Source organism: Heterocephalus glaber, unplaced genomic scaffold (genome assembly GCF_053883595.1).
Source record: "Heterocephalus glaber isolate CG9 unplaced genomic scaffold, H.glaber_assembly_v1.0 deba00001608, whole genome shotgun sequence".
Taxonomy (NCBI): domain Eukaryota; kingdom Metazoa; phylum Chordata; class Mammalia; order Rodentia; family Bathyergidae; genus Heterocephalus; species Heterocephalus glaber.
The window spans coordinates 17,461,530-17,485,285 of record NW_028258379.1 but is presented as its reverse complement, the minus strand read 5'-3'; the positions used below and the strand labels follow the sequence as shown (position 1 = coordinate 17,485,285).

The following is a 23,756-nucleotide window of genomic DNA, read 5'->3' as shown; positions in this document are numbered from 1 at the left end:
TGAAGTTTAGGTTGAATTATTTCTTACTGTATTAAGAAACTTCAAACCAGGATCGGGGATGTAGCTCAGTGGCGCCGCGCCTGCCTCGCAAGTGCAAGGTCCTGAGTTCGATCCCCGGTACTGGAAAAAAAAAAAAAAGAAATTAAATAACCATCTATTAAGAAACTTCAAACAGATCTTTTTGTTTAATTTTTGCTTTTATTTTATGAAGGTAAATTCACATAGTATAAATTGGATGTGGTTGCTCACACCTGTAATCCCAACACTCTGGGATTCTGAGACAGGAGGATCACAAGTTTGAGCCCAGCCTGGGCAACTTAGTGAGACCCTGTCTCAAAATAAAAAGTGGAATATAGCTCAGTGCAAATACCCTGGGTTCAATTGCCAGTACCGCAAAAATAAATCACATAGCATAAAATAAAGTATTTTAAAGTGTACAATTCAATGGTATTTATTACATTTAAAAATCTAGGGCCAGATCACAGGGCCGGGCATTTGGCTCAGTGGTTTCGCTGCCTGCTGTGCAAGTGCAAGGACCCGAATTCAACCCCTGGTACCAAAAAAAAAAAAAGTCACTCAAAAATCTAGGGCCGAGGATTTAGCTCAGTGGTTCTGGCGCCTGCCTCATTAAGCGCAAGGTCCTGAGTTTGATTCCCAGTACCAAAAAAAAACTTGATCACCCCTCTATTAAATTCCAAAACATTTTATCACCCCTAAAGGAGACCTATAATCATTAAGCAGTGGCTTCCCTATTTACTAGCCCTCCTACAGCCCCTGGCATAATTTAATCTGCTTTCTATCTCTGTGGTTTTAACTAGTCTTGATATTTTATATAAATGGAATCATACAATATATGGTCTTCTGTGCCTCATTTCTTTCATTTAGCATAGTATTTTCAAGGTTCACCCACTACTAAACCTGAAACTATTAGTTGAGCATAAAATCTGAGGTCTTGAGATGAGGGGTGCTCACCCAGTAAAGTCTTTGTAAATACAGAGTCTGCCCAAAAAATGTATACACACTTTAGGAAAAGAAAAACCTGAAGTATTTTAATACTAAAATTATTGAGACATTATGAGATTAACACAAGTTACTTTTGGCCTCTACAATTACAAGAGGCACTCAAAGTGGTGACCATCAGCTTCCAGACATTTATTAGTGTGATGAGCTGCTGCCTGGGTAATCTTGGTCATTGAGACTGCTGCACATGCATTTCCAATTTCTTCTCTGAGGGCTGGCAGCTTAGTGGGTTTTCTACACTAGACAATATCCGTAGGGTCCCCCATACAAGGATAACAGTATCTGTTGAAAAAACATCATACTATTTTTCTTTTCCTGAAGTCTGTATACATTTTTTTGGCAGACTCTCTATTCTAAAAATCAAAGAACTCTGAAAGTGCAAACACTGCTGGTACCCAAGCATTTTGCATAAGGGATTCTGAACCTTTACTTCATTACTTTTTTTGGTACCAGGGATCTAACTCGGGACCTTGCGCTTTCGAGGCAGGCGGCGGAACCACTGAGCTAAATCCTGGCCCTATTTCATTACTTTTTATCACTGAGTACTATGCCATTGTGTAGGTATATACCACATTTTGTTACTACCTTTTGCTTATTGTGAATAGTTCTGCTATGAACATTCATGTACAAGTAATTGTTTGAACATCTGTTTCCATTTCTCTTGGGTATGTACCTAGGAATGGAATTTCTCAGTCACATAGACAGTCTACATTCACCTTTTTGAGACACTACCAAACTTTTCCACCTTGGCTGTGCCATTTTACACCCTCAGCAACAATGCATTAAGGTTTTTCTAAGCATCTTCTAATTATATAGTTTACATTTAATTCTGTGCTCCTTTTGAGGTAACTGTATAAGATGTGAGGTTTAGATCAAGGTCACTTTTTTGGCCTATATATCCACTTACCTCATTGAAAATATTTTTTCTAAAGTGAGAATGCCATTGAAAAGCATTCTGTAATGATCTGTATAATGGTACTCATTTTATAGAGTTTTATTTATTCCTCTGTTTTTCTTTACGTAGCCAAGTTTTGAATAGAAGTAAAGCTGTTTCATGATTCTGATATAGATGTGTCCTTTAAGGACCAGGTATTGGCTGCTAGCATTTATGTACCCGCCTCCCCCATGCACCCTGCATTTGACACAGTAAGTCAAGGGCTGAACTTTAAATCATCTTGCTACTGAGAAGGCACTGAAACATTAGTGAATATCTTTTCCAGGCTTTTTTTTTTTTAACTGGGGATCAAACTTGGGACCTTGGGCTCGCGAGGCAGACAGTGGCACCACTGAGCTAAATCCCCGGACCTCCAGGCTTTTTATCCAACATTAAAGCCATGTTGTTTTTACCTCAAATGCTCATTTGAGAGGAATTTTGTCCTTAAATATATTGAGATTTGTGTCCTAGTGTGTTAGCTTTTCTTCATTTGTGTCAAAATACTGGAAGTAAACAACATAAAAAGGAGGAACAATTTTTCTTGGCTGACTGTTTCAGAGGCTTCAGAGTCAGCTGGCTCTGTTGCCCTTGAGTCTGTGTTGAGGCAGCACATCATGGCGGAGAGTATGTGGTGGAACAAACTTGCTCACCTCATGCCAGCCAAGAAGCAAGAAGAGAAAATACAGGCACAGAGGTCATGATACCTCCTTCGAGGGTATGCTTCTAAGGACCTAATCTCCTTTCACTGGGCCCCACCTTCTAAAGGTTCCACCACCTCCCTTGTAGCCCCACAGGCTGGCATCCAAGTCTTTAGCATATGGGCCTTTGTATGACATTTAATTTAGCCAGGTGTGGTGCCACACATCTGTAATCCCAGCACTTGGGAGGCTGAGACCAATTGTGACTTTCAGGTCAATATGTGATATGTACTATGTAGTGAGACCCCTGATTCAGAAAACCGAAAAAGAAAAAAATACAAACCATTGACATCTATACCTAATATACATAAAAGTTGTGAAATTCGAACTGATGTTGAAAATTCTTACTGGAATTAGTAGCACTACAACTTAATAGTGCTAATATGGAATAGTGCTAGAGTTTCAATTTCAGCTGTATAGCTTAATGGTGTATGACTTAGACAAATAATTTAAACTTTTTTTTTTTTTTGGTACCAGGTATTGAACTCGGGTCCTTAGTCTTGCCGGGCTGGTGGCAGAACCACTGAGCTAAATCCCCGGCCCTATAATTTAAACTTTTAATGTAAAAGTACAGCTTATTAAATATTTATTTTTCAGCAACAATTACAGTGAATGTGCTATTGAAATAGACAAGTTTCATTTCAGCCGAGTTAGTTAAAGTCATTGTGAATCATGTAAAGAATTAGGCATTTGTAACGTTGTAGAGGCCTGGAGCAGTGAAGTTTGGGCCTCCCTCATTCATAGACTATAGCTGATGCTGCCACCATGAAAGTCTGCTAGAGTGTGCTTCCCACACTGCCTTCCAAATCTTGTGTGTATTCTTCACTGGTATAATCTACATCCGATTTATAACCTGATCACAAGGGCGCGCGCGCACGTGTGTGTGTGTGTGTGTGTGTGTGTGTGTGTGTTTGTGTGTTTGTCTTTCTGCTGTAGGAAGCTTGTGTTTATGCTGGCCATGAGCAGAACAGGAAAAGAATAGAAAGCCAGTCACACAGTGGTCTTGAAGTGCTCTTAGTGATATCAAAATATTTCCATCATGATATAGCAGCCTCATAGAATGAGTAACTTATTTACAGAAAATTTATCTCACCTTAAGTAGGTTTAACAAAGGACATTTATTGAGATGACTTGAGACTACTACTTTTTTTTGGTACCAGGGATCTTACTCGGGTCCTTGCACTTGCGAGGCAGGTGGGGGAACCACTGAGCTAAACCCCTGGCCCTCCAGACTACTTTTGGTAATATCTTCAGTGATTCTCTAATTGCCAAATCCAAGGGTTTGAAATTTTTTCTTGAGTTTAGAATTGCTTAAGTGATGAGTACTTCAAGTTCAACAATCTATCACGTAGTCTCAACTAGGTGCAGTATTGTTTTTCTGTATATATTTGTGCTGGTGAAGGGTTTCAGGAAGGCTGTCTGTGAAGAGTATGTCCTTAAGGCTGCTTAAGCTTGATGCTGTCATTGTCACTCACCTGTCATTTAGGTGCTCTCAGTTTCTGGGCAAAGATCCCTTTACAATATGTATTATGTTATATTTATTTGTGCACTCTCCAATACACTTAAGAGATCATCGGGAGCGTGGGGGTTGTTCTGACTTTCTTTATCCCTCATGCCCAGCTTAGTACCGGGAAGGTATTGCTCAGTAAATGTTTGTTCAGTGACTGAGCATTACATTACAAGGTCAGTCCTGACTACTCATTTCACAGTGTCTGAAATAGGAGGAGCAGGAGGTAGGGCTGGGATTAAAAATAGTGAGGGTTTCATTGTTTGCAGAGAGAATTGCCTTGTTCTTTAATATATCTTGGAAAGTCAAATAATTCAACATATTAAAAGATTTTTGAATGAACATATGAAAAGATAAACCTCCTATTTTAACCCTAGTCCTAGAATATTTAAAGTAAATAAAATATTTTTAAAAAACAGACCATCTTACTGCCTAGAACTAGAGTTCCAATAATGATCTCTGTCTCTTTTCTTTATTATTAAACATCAGGGAGTTAGGTTAGTGGTCCTTCAGAACTCTCTACCAAAATTTCTAACTATGGTCAAAACTGCCACCCTGGAACTTGGCTTAAAGTAAAGCGAAGTTAAAACTTTGGCCTGAGTTCCTGTCTTCGGTCATTCTGTCCCACCTGCTTTTGGTCTCTGATATTTCCAAATTTGACAACTTTTCCTTTACTCTGTGCTAGTGTGTTCCAATCTCAGGGATTAATTGTCCTTTCACTGTAGCTGTAAAGGGACAGAGATCCCTGGCCATGGAGTAACATGTCTGTCTCTGTTTAGGAGATTGGAACCCATTTCTTTCCTCCTAACCACAGACAACTGTGTCACAGGTCTTGATTTAGTCCAAGGTTGATAGGTCAAGCTCTTCTTGGTTCTAGTCTAAAGCCCCTTTTCTGTCTTGGAGTTTGATAACCCTTCTGTAATATAGTTTTTTTCTGATGGTTACATAGTAAAACAAAAAATATTGTTCTTTGTTGCCAAAAATAATTTGCCTGTGAGGAAATAGTTCTTTGAAGTATTTGAGTTAATAACAATACCTCGAACATTAATATGCAGTGAAATGAGATTACCAATACTGTGGTTTTACTTGAAGAGTTATTATAGTTACTCCATTTGATATGAGTTGAAACAGGTTGGGAACTACTCTCTTGATTTTTCTTTTGGAGAATAAATGTATAATGAATGATAACTGAAGTATTAATTAGAATATGGATGTCTCTGTCCCTACTTTCATTCAGCCAGTATTCTTTGGGAAGACAAGATTATGAAAAAGGACAATGTTTTAAATGAAAAATTTTCAATTGTGACTATTTGTGGATATTTCCTAGCCTAAGGAAAAGTAATTTTAGAACTAATTGTGAGAGAGATGGTATCAAGAGCTGCAAAGTCTCACAGTACTTTGACTCTTCTCATTTCTAAGAGGATTGTATCTACTCTGAAGCTTATTTAGTAGGTACTTTAGAGTCCTACTGGTTCATAGGAGGTTATTAACTTTAGAGTTTTATGTAGAATCCTTTTGTTTGTTTTGGTACCAGGGATCGAACTCGGGACCTTGGGCTTGCAAGGCAGGCGGCAGAACCACTGAGCTAAATCCCCGGCCCTGTAAAATTCTTTTTAGCAATAACTATTTTTTGTTTTTGTTTTTTGAGACAGGATCTCGCTGTGTAGTGCAAGCTGATCTTGAACTCACTGTGTAGTCCAGGCTAACCTCCAACTCGTGGCAATCCTCCTGCCTCAACCCCCCAAGCGCTAGGATTATAGGGGTGCACCACCATGAGCAGCAGCTATCTTTTAAAATGCCGGGAATGTTGACACATGCCTGTGTTCCCAGCACTCTGGGAGACTAAGGCTGGAGGGCTGCAATTTTGAGCCTAGCCTGGGCAATTTAGAAACAGCAAGACCCTGTCTCAAGATAAAAAAAATTTTCAAAAGGGGTGGAGATGTAGCCTAGAGGGAAGACCTTGGGTTCAGTCTCCATTACTGCCCCCCAGTCTTTTACAGAATAAAGCTAAATTCTTTAGATGTTTCAGATCAGTTTATTTAACACATTAATTTAGATTGCTCAAGCTCAGATCTGAGTTCCAGAAGCTCAGTAGCATGCTGACTATAGTAATCTATAGTTCCATTTTATTTGATTTACTACCCTTTCACTTTGACAGTTGGAAGTCGATCACATGTGGTCTGGTCATGTGGGTTCTGAGTATGTTGGGAGGGCAGTCATACGAGGCTGAGCACAGTGTTAAACATTTCATTTCAGCTCCACTGTGACTTGATTTTTTTTACAGACTTAAATTTTAGTTTGATCTCTGGAAAGAAAGGAAGACTAAGTCTGTGGTCATGGAAATTCATTTTTAGAATGTATTGTTTTTTCTTTTTCTTTTGGTACCAGGGATTGAACTCAGGTCCTTGTGCTTGCACAGCAGGGAACCAAACCACTGAGCTAAATCCCCAGGCCTGTTTTTTCTTTTATTTCTTTTGTATTTAGAGAATTTTTTTTAAGTCCTATGGTGGGGTGGGGGGGCAAGGTGGATGACTTTCTGTAACTTTCCCTTCATTGTTTCTTAATCTTGGAAGTATTTTTCTTGTTTGAAACTGGAATTATAATGGGTTTTGTGGCATTTTTCCCTAACAGACATATTATGGTGGATGTGGAAGGGAAAAGTCTTTTTGAGATTATTAGGAAGGGAAACTATGTAATGATGGACTTGTACAACTAAGTTTTATTTTTATGAGGCCAGCGTTATTAAATTCATTGATTCCACATTCATGTAATTTTTTTTTTTTTTTGGTATCGGGGATCGAACTCAGGACCTTGCACTTTCGAGGCAGGTGGTGGCACCACTGAGCTAAATCCCCGGCCCCATGTAACCCATCAAAGTTAATTGAACTTACTATAAATGAGTTGTGTTAAACAGAGTTGATACCCCTCCAAATGTTTTTCTGTCATGTCAGCTAATTAAATATAACTACTCATTCTCAGGTGCTCTTGCCATTTGAAAGGGGAAGTTGTGAAATTTGTTTTTAAAGTAATTCAGTTAAATTTATACTATTTCACCATTTGTTGGCAGGACTTTGTGTCATTGTATCAGGATTTTGAAAACTTCTATACAAGGAACCTCTACATGAGGATAAGAGACAACTGGAATCGACCGATCTGTAGTGTGCCTGGAGCCAAAGTGGACATCATGGAGAGACAGTCTCATGATTATAACTGGTCATTCAAGTGAGTGGTGGCTGGGAAGTTATTTCTTGACAACAACAGGATTTCTTCATATGAGAAAATACTGCAAGTTGAATATTCTCACAAAACAGAAATTGCAACTGAGGATACAGTACAATATAATATGATTGGCTTCTTTGTGGATTGTTCATTGATACTGGATTTTGTTGTTGTTAATGGTGATGTTGCTAGGGATTCATTCCAGGGCACTATACATGCCAGACATGTATTCTTCTACTAAGCTGCACCTCCAGTCCTCATTAAGATTTTTTTTTTCAGTACTGGAGATTGAATCCTGGGCCTTTGCATTGAGCTATGTCCCCAGCGTTGTTTTTGTTTGTTTGTTTTTGGTACAGGGGGATTGAACTCGGGACCTTGCACTCTCTGGGCAGGCGGCGGCACCACTGAGCTAAATCCCGGGCCCACCCAAGTTTTTTGTTTTGTTTTGTTTTGTTTTTTGGTACCGGGGATCGAACTCAGGACCTTGTGCTTTTGAAGCAGGTGACGGCACCACTGAGCTAAATTCCCGGCCCCTACACCTAGCTTTTTTTTAAGGCAAGTTCTCACTAAATTCCTCAGAGTGGGCTCAAATTTATCCTCCAGTCTCAGCCTCCCAGAGTGCTAGGGGTATAGGCATGTGCCACTTTAAGATTTCTAAAGTACATTTTTCTGTTACATTTGATTCTGTATTAGATTATAGTTGAGGACAAATTTTGACTTATTAAATAAGAAAGAAAGACCATTATGCCACTTACCAGAATGGAGTACAGTATCTGACTTCATTTCTAGATATTTTTTATTTCTTTGAAGATTTAAAGATGGAGTATTTTTACTTAAGTTGAACAGTTTTAAGATTGTATATTCTTAACATTTTATTGTTTAGATTGCACAAGTATTGCATGATTGCTTTACCATTAAAGAAAAAAATAGAGATAAACTGAAAGTCCTCCATGACAACTTATCGCTGTCCTGTAAATCTACTACCCCACACATCCTCCTTCATCCTCTGGAGGTGACCATTATTACCACTTTGTTTTGTATTATTCCTCCAGATGTTTTTGGTGGGGCATGTGTATAGTGTATCTATGGGTTACTACCCATTTTTGCTATACAAAAATGGGATCATATTATAAAATTATTTTCCAGTTTGCTTTTTTTATTTGATAACATATTGACAACATTTTCTCATGTATATTCACAGCAAGTTAATTATTTGAAGTGACTATATAATATTGTACAGTATGGGTGTGCCGGGTATAGCAGATTAGGCTTAAGTTCCAGGGAGTTAAAGCAATGGCGGTTTATCTCTTTTCCATACTTTCACTCCACTTTAGTTTGCTGGAGTCTGAACCATGTTGTCCTTACTTAGAGGGCCAGGGTGACTGAGCTTTCTCTATATGAAATGTCATTGGTCACTGTGCATACAAAAGGGACATGGCAAATTGTGCAGTGGCTCTTAAAGGCCCTGTGTATGCACATGTATGGGAACTTCTGAGTCAAAAGAGTACTGTATATGTATCTTTTTTTTTAAAATAGTACTAAGAATTGAACCCAGGACCTTTTCTTGTCTTTGTTTTTATTTTGAGACAGGGTCTCGCTAAGGTATTAAGTTGCCTAGGCTGTGCTCAAACTTGTGATTTTTCTGCCTCAGACTCCCAGAATTCTGGGATTATAGAAATATAATCTCCACATCCAGCTAGTATGTATATCTTTCAAAAAATAAGAACTGCTAAATTGCCCTCCAAAAAAAGTACTGATGGATTTTCTTACCTAGTTTAAGAAACTGTCTTGGCCATAGGATATCATCAGCTTTAAAATATTATCACTATTGAAAAGTGAAATTGATATTTTTTTATATTGTACCTTCCATTTCCCTAGTTGGTAGCAAGTTGGAGCTTTGGTTTGGTGCAGATCATTTTCTCTTTACTTTCTGTATATGTTTTTTGTGTGTGTTACCAGTGCACATATTACCACAATTAAGAATTGGATTTGGGGCTGAGGATTTAGCTCAGTGGTTCCGGTGCCTGCCTGGCAAGTGCAAGAACTTGAGTTCAGTCCCCAGTATCAAAAAAAAAAAGAATTGGATTTTCTCATGAGTATGATTAAATATTATGGTATTGAAACACAGGTATACAGGGAATATAATTAAAGGAGTTATAAACATGGGTTCCTACAACTATCTTGGATTTGCACGGAACACTGGCTCATGTCAAGAGGCAGCTGCCAAAGTCCTAGAGGAGTATGGAGCCGGAGTATGCAGCACTCGGCAGGAAATTGGTAAGTATAAGCTGGGTTTGGACAGTGCCTGCTTTTGACTTTTGGGGGCAGGGATTTGATACAGGGTCTCCCTTTGTAGTTCAGGGTGGCCTTAAACTCACTTTGTAACCCAGGCTGGCCTCAAACTTAACAGTGATCCTGCTGCCTCAGCCTCCCTAGGGCTGGAATTACAGGTGTGCGCCACCATGCTTAGCTGTTTTTGATTTTGTAACTTCTGGAGTAAGAGTATAAAACATGCAAATATTTTGCCATATCCTTTAGATCAGATAAATACTTTCTTTTTCTGAAGTGGTAGATTATTTTAATGTTCGCAACACATTTTGAAACACGTTTTCCAGTATGTTACACATATAGAATGTCCTTAGAAAAGTTCTGTATTATTTGTTTCTTTCATAACTTTAATGTTCATTTTATTAGCTTTTGCAAATGATAATGGTTAGAGATACATGGCTATTATTAATCATTTCATACTGGTAAAGTTTAGCTAATAATTCCTGTTTTATTGTTCTGTTCAAAAATATTTTTTAAATAACCTAAGTCATGTACAGCACTCAGAACATAGTAGACATTCAGTAAATATAAGTCTATAAAATATAAAGGATTATAGTTTTATATAAAGAGATTTATTTAAATAGTTCAAAGAAGGGTTTCAGATTCTTGTTCTAGAGAACTCATAAGCATAAAAGTTATATGGCAACTTTCTGGATATTCATTACTGTTAATCACCCCGAAGCAGTAGATTAAATCAACAGTTCACTCACTATTACTTCTTACAAGGGCTGCCACGTGCAGTTGGGTTCTTATTCAGAGCCTCTCACAGAGTTGCAGCCAGTGTGGCTCTGTGTCTAGAGTCCTTGAGGCGTCCTCATTCATGTTCCACTGGGGCTGGAGAGGCTGGAGTGTGTTCCCTTCCTGTGTTACTAACTTGGACTTCTTCATGGCATGGAAGGCTCAGAAAATCATTTATTTTAGTGGCAGCAGGCTTTCCGTAGAGTAAGAGTTCCAGGATACCTGGTGAAAGCTGGAAAGGAAGACTTATTCTCCAGCCTTCAGATCCAAAATATGCATCTTTGTATTGGTCAGAGTGAGTCAGTAAGGACAGCCCAGTGTCGAGAGTTGTGAGGATTAAATTCTGTAGTGAAACAGATTCGCATCCAAATTAATACACCATAAGTACTTAGTCAACTCAGTAAATATAAAACAGAATGAAGAATTGTTCAGCTTTTCTTATCTTCTTAAATTGGGCTTTTCAAACTGTTTATATAAGTTACAGGTCTTCAGGACTTCTAGTGGCTATTGCTAGTGAAATGTCTTAGTTTAGTTATTCATGCTATAGCAACTCTTACTGTTTTCTGGAAGAACTACTGTGTTTCCTGGCCTACAGCGGCTACACTCAAACCTTCTGACATACAGAATTTCAGAAACTTTTCTTGCTACTGCCAGGAAAGCACTGGACGATAAGGTCTACTAGTACATGGGAGTTTGTGAACGTTTTTCATGTTAAAGTCTAAGTTTTTAAGCTTCGATGTAAATAAGAAATGGCATAGTCTTGTAATCTAAAACATGCTTTGAAGATTTTTTTTTTTGCATGACAGTCTTTACTTTTACTTGTAAATGATTATCAGTACATTAAATAATAAGTAACAAGTTCTTGAGTCCTAACATCTAGTAAATACTTTTGTTTTGATTTGAGATAAGGTCTCACTGTATAGTCCAGGCAGACCCAGATCTTACTATGTAGCCCACACTGACCTCAAAACTCGTGATCCTCCTACCTGAGCCTCCTGAGTTCTGGGATTACAGGCCTGCACCACCACATCCGGCTCATCTAGTAATTTGGGTTAAGATAAACTAAGTGCAGCCCAAGCAAGTATACTGGTATCTGCTGTTCTAATCCTTCCTCAAAATATATTACTTTAAGGCTGGCTGCTGCATCATACAAGTTACAAATAACTATTTACTACTTTTCATAGATAAAGCCTCTGACCTTCAAGAAAGTGGAAGGGAAAAAAGTTATTTAATCCCTTCCTTTCTTTAAAGAACTGTTTTTCTTTTTCTTACTAAATCTATGAATGAAAAAGTCAACACTGATATACATGTTGCTTGAGCTAAAAGGTATAGGAAAAGAGACAATATACACTCATTAAATTTCTAAGAAATATGAGCTAAAAAAGGTGAAATGTTTGGAGAAAGTACTAAGTTTGTCCAAAGAAGCTAGATAGGCTACTCTCCAAAAAGTGAAGGAAACTATTATACAACATAAGAAATAATTTAATGCATTTCATAAGAACAGAAATTGACTTTGCTAAAGCTTCATATTCTGTGAGAGCATCTACAATGCTAATCCACAGAACAAGTGTTTCTTTGTTCTATCCATTGATGCTGTAGTTTTCGTGGTTTTCTGGCCAGATCTCTCAGATGAAGGCCAAGAGGTTATCCAGGACTTCTTCCCCGTTCTGCTGGAAGTAGGTCTGGACAATGGCCATCTTCTCCTGGGTCTCCTTCTCCACTTCACTGCTGCAGCTGCCGTTCGATCCTAAGGCCGCAGCTTCTTTGGCCTTGAACTCTTTCTCCTTCTTCAAGAGGTACTGTTCACGCCTCCAGTTCTTTCAGTTGCGGGCCTCAGACACCTCCACGACCAAGACATCACCTTCTCGGCCTGCTTCTTGACCTGCAGCAGCTGCTGGATTCCCTGCGACTGGCTAGCCATGGCTGCTGCAGCTCATAGGGCCAAGTGAGTGGCCTAAAACCCTAATTTGAAGATTTTTACATGAAGGGTTTTTTTTCTTGGTACTGGGGATTGAACTGAGGACCTTGCACTTGCCAGGCAGGTGCAGCTCCACTGAGCTACGTCCCCGGCCCTTACTTGAAGGTTTTAATTCCTCTGATCCCATACCAATTTAACGGTAGGAGACTTAGCTGGATCTTTGCCTCATCTAAATTCTTAGTCTATTAGCCAACTTCTAGGAGGAAGAACCTTGAAAACATGAAAACTCTGTTCTTTTTTAATGTAGTCTACTGGGTACTACTAGCTATTTCCTTAACGTAACTGCTGCCTCTTGCATCAGTTTGGACTGTAAGCTTTCTAGTTCTCCTGTATAGTTGCTTTCTGGTACTTCTTTTCTTCAGGAGGAATGGGAGGGGTAAACTTAGGAATTTCCTTTTCTTCTCCTCTGATTTGGATTCCTTATTTCCTGTATTCCTAGAAGATTTTAAGACCTTCGCTTTCCCTTAAATGCTTTAAGAAATTCCATTTGTGCGTTGGTCTGAGTCTTTTTCTTCCTCCTAATTGTGCTGTGTTTCTTGATGGATCTTTAGAAACTGAAAAATGACCTCTGATTATATAATACTTAAGCATTTTCTCAGTCCTCACTTTCAGTAACACCTCTTTGTAACCCCCTGGTGTTTATCCTTTAATGGTCTTTTCTTTGTCTTCTCTTTATTTCATTTTTCTTTTGTTTCCGAGAAATTTAGCATGCAGATCCTATATATGTAAACTTTCCTTTAATCACCATTTTCACACTGGCCCTGATATACTTTCATATCTGGTGTCCCTGAGATCGGAATAATATATTTTACTTAAGGGGATGGGAGAAGGCAAAATTACTTGTCTGTTTGGGTTAATTTTTCTTTTTCTTTTAATACCTTTATTGAGATATAATTCATATGTTATACAGTTTGCCCATTTAAAGTGTACACTTCACCATTTTTTAGTATATTCACAGAGCTTTGCAACCATCACCACAGTCTAATGTTAGAACAGTTCCATTTGCCCTGAAAGAAATACCATACCTATTAGCACACTTTGTATTTACACCTTCTCTCAAGTCCCTGGCAATCAGTAGTCTACTTTCTGTCCTTATGAATTTTCCTACTGTGAACATTTCATATAAATGGAGTCATATAATATCATGGTTTTTGTGTCTTTCATTTAGCATAATGTTTCTAAGATTGACTCATAGTATAGCATGCATTAGTACTTCATAGCATGCCTCAATATTCCATTCCATTTTATGAATGAATAGTTATTCATTGTAAGTACACTATATCTTGTTTATCCACTTATCTCTAGACAAACATTAGGGTTGTTTCCACATTGTGGCTGCAGCGAACATTAGTGCACAAGTTCTTGAATGATGCATGTTTTGTTTCTTTTGGGTATGTACTAAGGAGTGGAATTGCTGTGGTCATATGGTAATTATACAGTTAGCTTTCTTGAGGAATTGTTAATATATTCTCAAAAGCAGCTGTGCATTTTACAGTCCCACCAGCAGTGAGAATTTCTGTTTTTCCTGTCATCTTTCAAACCTTAATTTTGCTTGTAGCCCTTGCTTGCTTTCATTCTTGCTTACTTTGATTTCTGTTGCTTCCAGCTTTTAACCTCTCCAGAGTTCCATACAGTGAATTTGCTTGATTCTCACTGACTCATTGTCTACTCTTTAAAGACATAGATAAGATTTCACTCTTAAATAATTTCCCATCTGTAATGAATTCCCTGTGGCTGCTGTTACAGAGTACAGGTATATAGAACAAGATGTTGGGTAACTTAAGACAGTGCTTTATAATCTTACAGTTACAAAGTACAAGTACATAGAACGAGATACTGGGTGACTTTATAATCTTGTAGTTCTGGAGACTATAAGTGTGGGTCAAATATTATCTTTGTGCCTCTGGCACGTTTGTTTCTGTGGCCAAATTTCTCTTTCTTCTAAGGACATTGACCTTATTTTATCTGTGTTACTTCTAGACCCTTTTTCCAGAAATCATTTTCTGAGATACAGGGGTTAGGACTTCAAAATATCCATTTTTTGTTGTTGTTTTATTTTGTTCTGGTACTGAGGATCAGTCCAGAGTCTGATTCGTGCTAGGCAAGTGCTGTACCCTTGAGCTGTACCCCAGACCCTCAAGTTATCCTTTGTGGAACCCGATTCAACCCATCCTTCTGTTAATTGTGTTGAGGATTACAGATATCTACTAACATGAAATAGAGTTATGTTTTTATTTCTTGTTCTAATTGTTTTGTGATATTCTCCAACAGGAAAATGGGAGTAGAATATTTTAATATTCCATCTTTAAAACTAAGTTTCTGCCTGACACTTCAGAAATTACAGGCTGTTAGATTTAATGATAGATTAGGAGTGTTGTATACTGTTGACAGGTAGTAAGCACACTTTATATCTTCATGACATTTTGCATTTTATAAAGTGCTTGAACATGCAGTTTCATTTGATCCTTACAACAATGTCATGAAGTAGAGATGGCAAAGTATTATTGGTATTTAGCAAATAAGAAACAGAGGCCTAGAGAGATTGTAAGTGACTCAGTTAAGCCTTAAAGACAGACACATACTACTATCAAGTCTAGCAACCTTTATCAGTATTTTTTTCTTCTGCAATATCATTTGGTCTTTATGTATTTGAGTACCAATGTAAAAATGACAGTACAATTTAACCAGTCAGATCAAAATGAGAGAAGATGCTTTTTACCTGTCTTATGCTCCATAACGAACTGTCCTAAAACTTAGTAATTAAAAAAAAACAGAGGGCCTGAAAGTATAGCTCAGTGCTAGAGCACTTGCCTAGCATGTGTGAGTCCCTGGGTTTGCTCCCTGGCACCACAAATAAGTAAAACAAATTTATTTGCTTGTGATTTTACAATTTAGGGAGGGCTTGATGCTATCTGCGGCTCCATATAGTATCAAATGGGCCATTCTGACAGGATAGATGGCTTAACTTACATGTGCAGCACCTCAGCTGGGTGGTAGAACTGCTAAAGCAGGGCTACTGAAGCCCTCTTCCCTTTTTCACCCCTCCTCCTCACTCCCTTTTCCTTCCCATTTCTCTTCCTCTAGAGTCTTTTATCCTCCTGAGCTCTTTCCAAAGATTCTGCCTCTATAGCAGACCAATTACAGTTTTGCATGGCAGGGGACTTAAAAGTGTAAAAACAAAATTTGCTAGGCCTTTAAGGCCTAGAGTTGTAACTGGCATGTACAGACATGAAATTGTCGGCAGCCCCTCTTTTTACCACAAGTGCTGGATCTGAATTTATTCAACTGTTGTGTTCTTTATTAAGGTATCGTGCTTTGTAATATGGACTCCTTCTAATACACAGATTGGTTTCTTTTTTATAAAATGGCAACTCAAATTCAGAATTTCATGATACTGACTTTGTTAACTTCTTCACACAGGAAACCTGGACAAGCATGAAGAACTAGAGAAGCTTGTAGCAAGGTTCTTGGGAGTAGAAGCTGCTATGGCATATGGCATGGGATTTGCAACAAATTCAATGAACATTCCTGCTCTTGTTGGCAAAGTAAGACACTTTGTCATTTGTGAAAATTCCATGATACCTTTAATTCTCCTCCTCCCCCTCCCTCTCCCTCCTTCTCCCCCCTTCTCACTCCCCCCCTCATTAAAGCATTTAAGCTGGGTGTGATGGTGCACACCTGTCATCCCACCACTCAGAGGTCACTGTGAGTGAACTCACAGTGAACTCTGTGAGTTCAAGGCCAGCCTGAACTGCATAATGAGATCCTGTCTCAGAAAAAAAAAAAAACATTCAGAGTTTCAGGAGATCAGCTTGAAACCACACTGAGCAGGCTTTAGATGGTATTGATTTGGCTTATGAATTCAGCTATTGATTAAGATTGAGTCACTCCACTGTCACATGGTCTGATTTATTATTCAAAATAAAACAAAACTCTAGTGAAAAATTTTGTACTATGCCTTTTCTGTAGAAGGGAAGATACTCAAAATGTATAAACACATAAACGTTTTTGTTTTACAACTAAATTGCCCTTTTAAAAAAATATGGAGGTGGGCCGGGGATTTAGCTCAGTGCTTCTGCCACCTGCCTGGAAAGCGCAAGGTCCTGATTTCGATCCCTGGTACCAAAAAAAAAAAAGAGAGAGAGGTAAAAAAAATGTGGAGGTGACAAAATAATAAATACATATTTTAGAAAATTCAAACAACACAGAAATAAATAGAATAAGAAGTTACCATTCCTATACCTAAAATGATCATATTATCCAAATCGGAATGTATTTAAGAGTAAAAGGAAGTAATAATCATGTAATTACTCCAGGAGTGTAAGTGAATCCGAATTGTCTATCAGAAAGTCCCACGATTGGGAGGCATACAAAGAAATGAAACATGTACTGAAAATTCTGTATTTATATTTGTCCTGGTACATGGATACATAATTATTTAAAAATTTCTTTATCTTTTCTATATGTATGTCACAAAATAAATATAAATAGTATTAATAAAATCGTGAAAAGAAGGGCCAGGGACTTAGCTCAGTGGTTCCCGCGCCTGCCTTGCAAGCGCAAGGTCCAGAGTTCAATCTCTGGTATAAAAAAAAAAAAAAAAAAGTGAAAAGAAAAAAGATTGAATCACTCCAAAGCCTAAGTGTGAACTGCTAATTGATCTTTCAGCTGGTGTATGGAGACGAACTTCCCTATGCCGATTGTCACAATTGAGGTCTCAATGATCGATGAGGTTGTGATGTTTTTATAGCAAGAAAACACTGCAGCTGAGGAATTATGACTCTGGGCAACCATTCTCTAAGATCAAACATTAGCTAGGTATCACAAGTGGCTCATTAGCTGTGACCTGCAAGATAACACAGGTGCCTTGTTAACTGTGACCTGTCCTTCACAGTTATACATAGTTACTCCACATTTTCCAAGCCTGGCTCATTAAGTGCATTTGTTCTGCTATTCCCTACATCTGCCTTGCTGTGTTGTATAATCACAGATACTGACTAATCCAGTCACTAATCATGGTCTTAGCCAGGACAGAGCTAAGACAAGATGGTCTTTAGCCAGGAGAGAGCTAAGGATCAATTCCTGGCTCCCCAAGTAATAAACTATCATTCCTTATTCTTTTTTTTTTAAGTAACTTTATTATCAAACATACATACATACAAAAATTAAAACCATTCAAAGAAGAGCAATGCAAGGGGAAAAAAAGCTACAATAATATTCAAATACAGTAGAACTCAACCAAAACAAAACTGAAAAGCACTTAAACATTTTTTCATATAACTTAAAAAAGCATCTCAAGCACCAACAAGACACCAGAGGATGTGATTTGTTTCAGAAAGATCCCCCAAACCAACACTGAACAAATAGTGGTCTGGAAAAAAACTCCAGTTAGTTAGCAGACTCCACATAAGCCAAGCTTCTCCCTAATTTAAATTTCGATACAGTCATATGACACAAGATGGAAACACAATCCAAGAAATATGTTATTAGGCAATTTCATCTGTGTGTACCCTAAATTGTACTTTCAGTTTCTCACACTAGAGAAACTATTCGTATTTACACATGTGTGTCCTATTTATTTCACTTAAGAGGATGGCCTCAATATGCGTCCATTTAGCTATAAATGTCTCTAGTTTCTTGTTCTTTATAGCTGAGTAGTACTGCATTTCTTTATTCCTTGTTCTTTGTATATTTTTCTTTTATCTCCTGCTGTCCCCTCATCAGGTGACCGTGCATCCCCCAGTGACTGGTCAGGCCATCAACCTGACACAGAATGAGCCACGAGCTATTTTTAACTTTAGACTAAGCATAATTTACCCATAAAGAGATTTCTGTCACAGATTTTTGGACAAGTATATCCCATGGAGCCTTGTTATCAGTTGAGGCTTTCTTGCTAGAACCCATGATCTTTCCCTCCTTGATTAGATGACTCTTGCTTTCTTCATTACATACATAGTTTTTGAAGACATTCTGATAATAAAAATTCGTAAAAGAGCCAGGTGCGGTGATGCACACCTGTAATTCCCAATACTGGGGAGGCTGAGACAGGAGGATCACCTTGAGTTCGAGGCCATAGCAAGACCCTGTGTCAAAAAAAGAATTCCAAGGGCCCGGGATTTAGCTCAGTGGTTCCACTGCCTGCCTTGCAAGTGCAAGAACCTGAGCTTGATCCCTGGTACCAAAAAAAAAATTCCTAAAAGACTAAAATTACGAAAGATTTTGTTCAGAAAATTATTGAATGGGGTGTTTTTCTTACATAGAAAAATACACAAATTCAGTTGCCCTAACATAGTCAAATTATATATAAATATATATTAATCTAAAAGGTTTCAGAGCAAGGAATATTTCTGAAGATAAACAAGAATGTTGTATAAGCATAAAGGAGGTAATTCATCAAGACATATAGGCACCTAATAACAGTTTCAAAGAAACTGATGAAACTTAAAGAAGTAAGCAAATGCAGAATTACTGTAGAGATATCAACACCCCTGTCTTAAGTGATAGAACCTAACAGAGAATCATTATGGTTATAGATATAGAACACTTAGAAAAACTCCCAACCAGTTTACCTGACAATTAGGAAACATTTCAACCAACAACAGCAAAATATTTACCATATTTAAGGCTATTAAACAAGTTTTAATGAATTTTAAAAGTATTGAGGTTGCTGGGGATTTAGCTCAGTGGTTCCAGCGCCTGCCTTGCAAGCGCAAGGTCCTGAGTTCGATCCCCAGTACCAAAAAAAAAAAAAAAGTATTGAGGTTATTCAAAATATGTTCTCTGCCGGGGATTTAGCTCAGTGATTTCGCCACCTGCTGCGCAACCACAAGGACCCGAGTTCGATTCCCGGTACCAAAAAAAAACCAAAAAAAACATAGCTGACAAAGGTTAGAAGGGCTTTACAAAATATATTCTCTGACCACAGTGAAATTAAATTAATAATGAGTAATTTGCTAAATGTAGTGGTACATGCCTGTAATCCCAGCACTGAAGAATCTGAGGCAGGAGGATTGCTCCGAGTTCAAGGCCAACTTGGGCTACATAGTGAGTTCAGGACCAACCTGAACTACATGGTGAGACTCTGTCTCAAAAAAAAAAAAAAAGAATAGAAAAGAAATCAGTAATACAAAACTTTAATTTGAAAATTAAATCACACACTTCTAGATAGGGCAAAGATGAAAAAACCAAGGGAATATAGAAAATACTGCACAATGATGGAAATAAAGGTATCACAATTTGTAGAATGAAGCTAATACAGTGCTCAGAGGAAAATGTTTAGCATTAAATGCTTTTGTTAAGGAAGAGAAAAGTTTTTACCTAATAAAATAATAATAGAACAAACTAAACCCAAACTAAGTGGGAGGAAGTATATAGTAAAGATAAATGCAGATTTGGTGAATTAGATAATAGGGGAAATGAGTAAAACTAATTCTTTTGAGAAAAAGAATAAAATTGACAAATCTTTAGCCAGACTGATCAGGATAAAAGAAAACACACATACCATTAGTAGGAGAGAGGGGACATCACTACATATCCTACAGACAGTAGAGGTATTTAATGAGAATATTAAGAGTAACATTTTGCCAATAAATACAGCTTATAAAAGATCGATAAATTTCTTGAGATACATGTGTGATTCTGTAACTTTACTTTCACTATATTACAGTGCAATCCTGCATTTTGGCAGTATAAACCCAAAATTCTCTTTTTTTTTTTTTTTTGGTACAGGGGATCGAACTAAGGACCTTGCACTTGCAAGGCAGGTGCAGTGCCACTGAGCTAAATCCCCAGCCCAACCCGAAATTCTTATTTAGAATTTCTTAGGGATTTTTACACTAGAGAATTAAACGATCTCATCTTAATTTTGCCTATATGCTCATAGATTCTAACAAATCTCTCTAGAATCAGATTTTTTCTACAAAGATGTGGAAGGTACTACCTTGAAGGTTTATTTCTCTTCCAAATCAGCTGAAATGCTGTTAAATAAGTCTAGAACCAGATTTCACTGCTTCTCAAGCCTCGGTGGATAGATCTAGAAAATAAATGTATATATGTCTGTGTATATGTGTACTAAGTCATGCATATAAACACATCTATGTATGTAAGTATATATGAATTTTTAAAATCAGGAGTTCACATTCATACCTCCAACTCTGCTTTTTTGAAATCTATATATTTTTAACTAGCTTTTATCTTAGTAATAAAAACTATGCAAAGTAAAAATTTCAAACAGACAGAATGTCCTTCAATAAATAAGTATAGATGGATAGGTAGATCAACCAACCCACTAACTTGTATGTTTTCTTTCTTCTTTTATTCTCATGGGAGCATGTTATATGCCTTTTGCCCTATATTTGTTTTTGTTTTTTCATGTAATTGGATATTTTGAGGCCATATTTGATGGTGAAAAACTTGTTTCTGAGTTCATATGTTACAAGCTGAGAGAACCCATGAGAGATGGAAGAGTAAGAACTGGGGAAGAAATTTAAAAATCAAGAACCTCAGCCTTTTCTTGTTGTCTTAGCAGAAATCCATGTTATATTTTAAAATAAAGCTTGTTTGGAGATTTTAAGTACAAAGCTTAACACACCATATGTAGTTTATGCCCAGGATCCTTCCTGGACTTGGGTATTGTTAGAGAGAAAAAGTATGATTTCTACAGGATTACCCTGCAGCTTCAGTTTCCCACAAATAAACAATACATCATTACAAAACTCAAACACAGTTCTCTCTAAAGAAGCCAAAATCTTTTAAAGCCTGTGCTGTATCAGATTTTAAGTATAAATAAGAACCTGTTGTTATATATCTGAATATTTAAGTCAGTCACAGGACTGTGGATATTAAGTAGGCTAGGATTTTGCATTTCCTTCCAAGATGTCTTTGTAAAGAAAAGAATTATGTACACTTTTCTAAAAATTGGTCACTTTGCTGTTGTGCAAAATTTCCTTAATAATTATATTGTATAATTATATTGTGTAACTAACTCTTTCCCTTCCACTATCTACCTTCCTGTGCTTGTGATTTTGTAGGGTTGCCTTATTCTAAGTGATGAACTGAACCATGCATCACTGGTTCTAGGAGCCAGACTGTCAGGAGCAACTATTCGAATCTTCAAACACAACAGTGAGTTTGTCATAAAATTCACCACTGGCCTTAGTGGTCAGTAGTCATGTTATATTAGTTACATTAATAATTGAAAATATAAGTGGAGCTGAAGTAGAACATTTAAAATGTTCTTCTGGTTCAGTTTTTTAAAAGTTACTCTCTTCCTCATTGGAATAAACAGAGAGGTTGAAGGAAGTCTTTTATGTAAACTATACTCTCCTTTTATTTGACTTTCAAGTTTTCCATCCCATTTCCTTATTCAAATGTACTCACTAGATGCCTACAGTGTATCTTGCTATATCTCCAGGGGAATTGAAATGAGTAAATCAGGATCCCTCCCTAATTTCAAGGATCTCTGGATAATGAGATTTAGGAGGTAAACCAGAACTTAAAATACAATAGAAAGACGCTGAAATACAGAGATGTACAGATGCAGTTAGAGCAGAAAGAAGCATGAAGCCAAAACCTTTGCTCCCTAATTAGAAATAGTGTATTATTAAAATGATAACTTAAAATGAACACCAGAATTTTAGTAGTGAAAACACACATAGGGAGAAAAAAATTAACAAACTATATTTAATATCTTCTTTTGCTAAAATGTGTGGACATACAGATCAAAGTCTAAAAGAATATGTACCAAAATGTTAGCTCATACATACCTATGGAAGGAAGGACTAATAATGGTAATAACGTTTTTTTCCTTCTTTGTTTTCTCTAAAATGTTTTACAACCAGGTATGGTAGCACATCCCTAGCACAGGGGAGGCTGAGGCAGGAGGGTCACTGAGTTTAAGGCCAGCCTGGGCTACATAGTGAGGTCTAGGGCAGCCAAAACTACATAGAGAGGTCCTATCTCAAAAACCACCACCAACAACAAAAAAGTCTTAAGAAAGGTATAAATGTTATAGTGTTTTGCTATTTTGCTTTGTATGAATGAAATCTTGTTAAACATTGTTGTGTAATCTGTTTTTTAAAAAATACTACATTTCAGATGTAGATTGTCAGGGCCAGAGATTTAGCTCAGTGGTGGCTTGCCTTCCTCAAAAGTCCAGGGTCCTGACTTTGATCCCCGGTACAAAAAAAAAAAAAAAAAAAAGATACATGGATTATCAGTCCCGGGATCTGACTTCATTCTTTAATGCCATTGTGCCGTCAGCATCTGGATGTGCTATAAATCAGTCCCTCCTTTGGACCTCTAGCTGGCTCTAAACATTTCTACTAGAAACAGTACTGTACTCACACTTATACATACCTGGTTACTGCCTACTAGTCTCAAATGTCAGATTAAAAGGACAAAAAATTTTAATACTTCTTCAAATTATCCCTAAACATTGTACAAACAATATGATAGTGACTGTTCTACTCACTGGCCAATATAGGCTGTTGGGTATCCACTTAAATCTTTCTGAATCTATTAAGTAAATTCTCTGTTCATTTTTATTTCTTTAATTATTAGATCTAGAGTAATTTATATATAGTTGTTGTATTTATAGGTATTTATTTATTTTGGGTACTGGGGATCGAACTCTGGACCTTGCACTTGAGAGGCAGGCGCTGGAACCACTGAGCTAAATCCTCGGCCCTATTTCTCTTTTTTTAATACATTATAAGAACTTTTATACTGTCTTTTTTTGTGCTGCACTATTTTTTTTAATTTTTTAATTTTGTTTAATGTCTTGCTGTACAGATTCATTTAAATGTTTATATAGTCAAGAGCAAATCCTGCCACTTTGAGAGCCTGAGTCAGGAGGATCACAAGTTTGAGCCCAGTCTGGGCAACTTAACAACTTAGTGAGAGCTTGTCTCAAAAAATAAGAAAAGGGCTGGAGGTAAATGTAATTCATATGAAGACGCTGGATTCATTTCTCAGTACCACATACGCACACACAGATACACACACAGACACACAGTATGTTTGGGTGGTTAAGGCAGGAGGATCACACATTCAAAGCCAGTGTAGATGACTTAGTGAGATCCTGTCTCAAAATAAAATAAAAAGTGCTGAGGCTGCCGCTGAATGCAAGGCCCTGGGTTTAATCCCCAGTATCGCAGAAGTACAAAATTTAAAATAAAATGTTTATGTTGACACACTTTTTGTCTTATGACTTTTGGTTTTGATTTAATGCTTTCCTCATTCTAAGATCAAAAAGTTATTCTCTTCTACTATTTTCTGAAAGTTTTGTGGCATTTTTTAAATTTATATGGAATTTGGGGGCATGCTATGAGAGAT

At 37.4% G+C, this 23,756-nt stretch overlaps 1 protein-coding gene and 1 pseudogene across 1 annotated transcript in view; one reads left to right on the top strand and one right to left on the bottom strand.

The window, feature by feature from the left end:
- Sptlc2 (serine palmitoyltransferase long chain base subunit 2) overlaps window positions 1-23,756 on the top strand; it is a 115,758-nt gene that overhangs the window by 41,356 nt on the left and 50,646 nt on the right. The window contains exons 3-6 of the mRNA XM_004837119.4: window positions 7,227-7,381; window positions 9,507-9,655; window positions 15,843-15,967; window positions 21,452-21,545. Coding sequence (XP_004837176.2) covers window positions 7,227-7,381; window positions 9,507-9,655; window positions 15,843-15,967; window positions 21,452-21,545 — 523 coding nt within the window. The remainder of the gene's footprint in view (window positions 1-7,226; window positions 7,382-9,506; window positions 9,656-15,842; window positions 15,968-21,451; window positions 21,546-23,756) is intronic.
- Window positions 12,025-12,365, bottom strand: LOC147822774 (V-type proton ATPase subunit G 1 pseudogene; annotated as a pseudogene).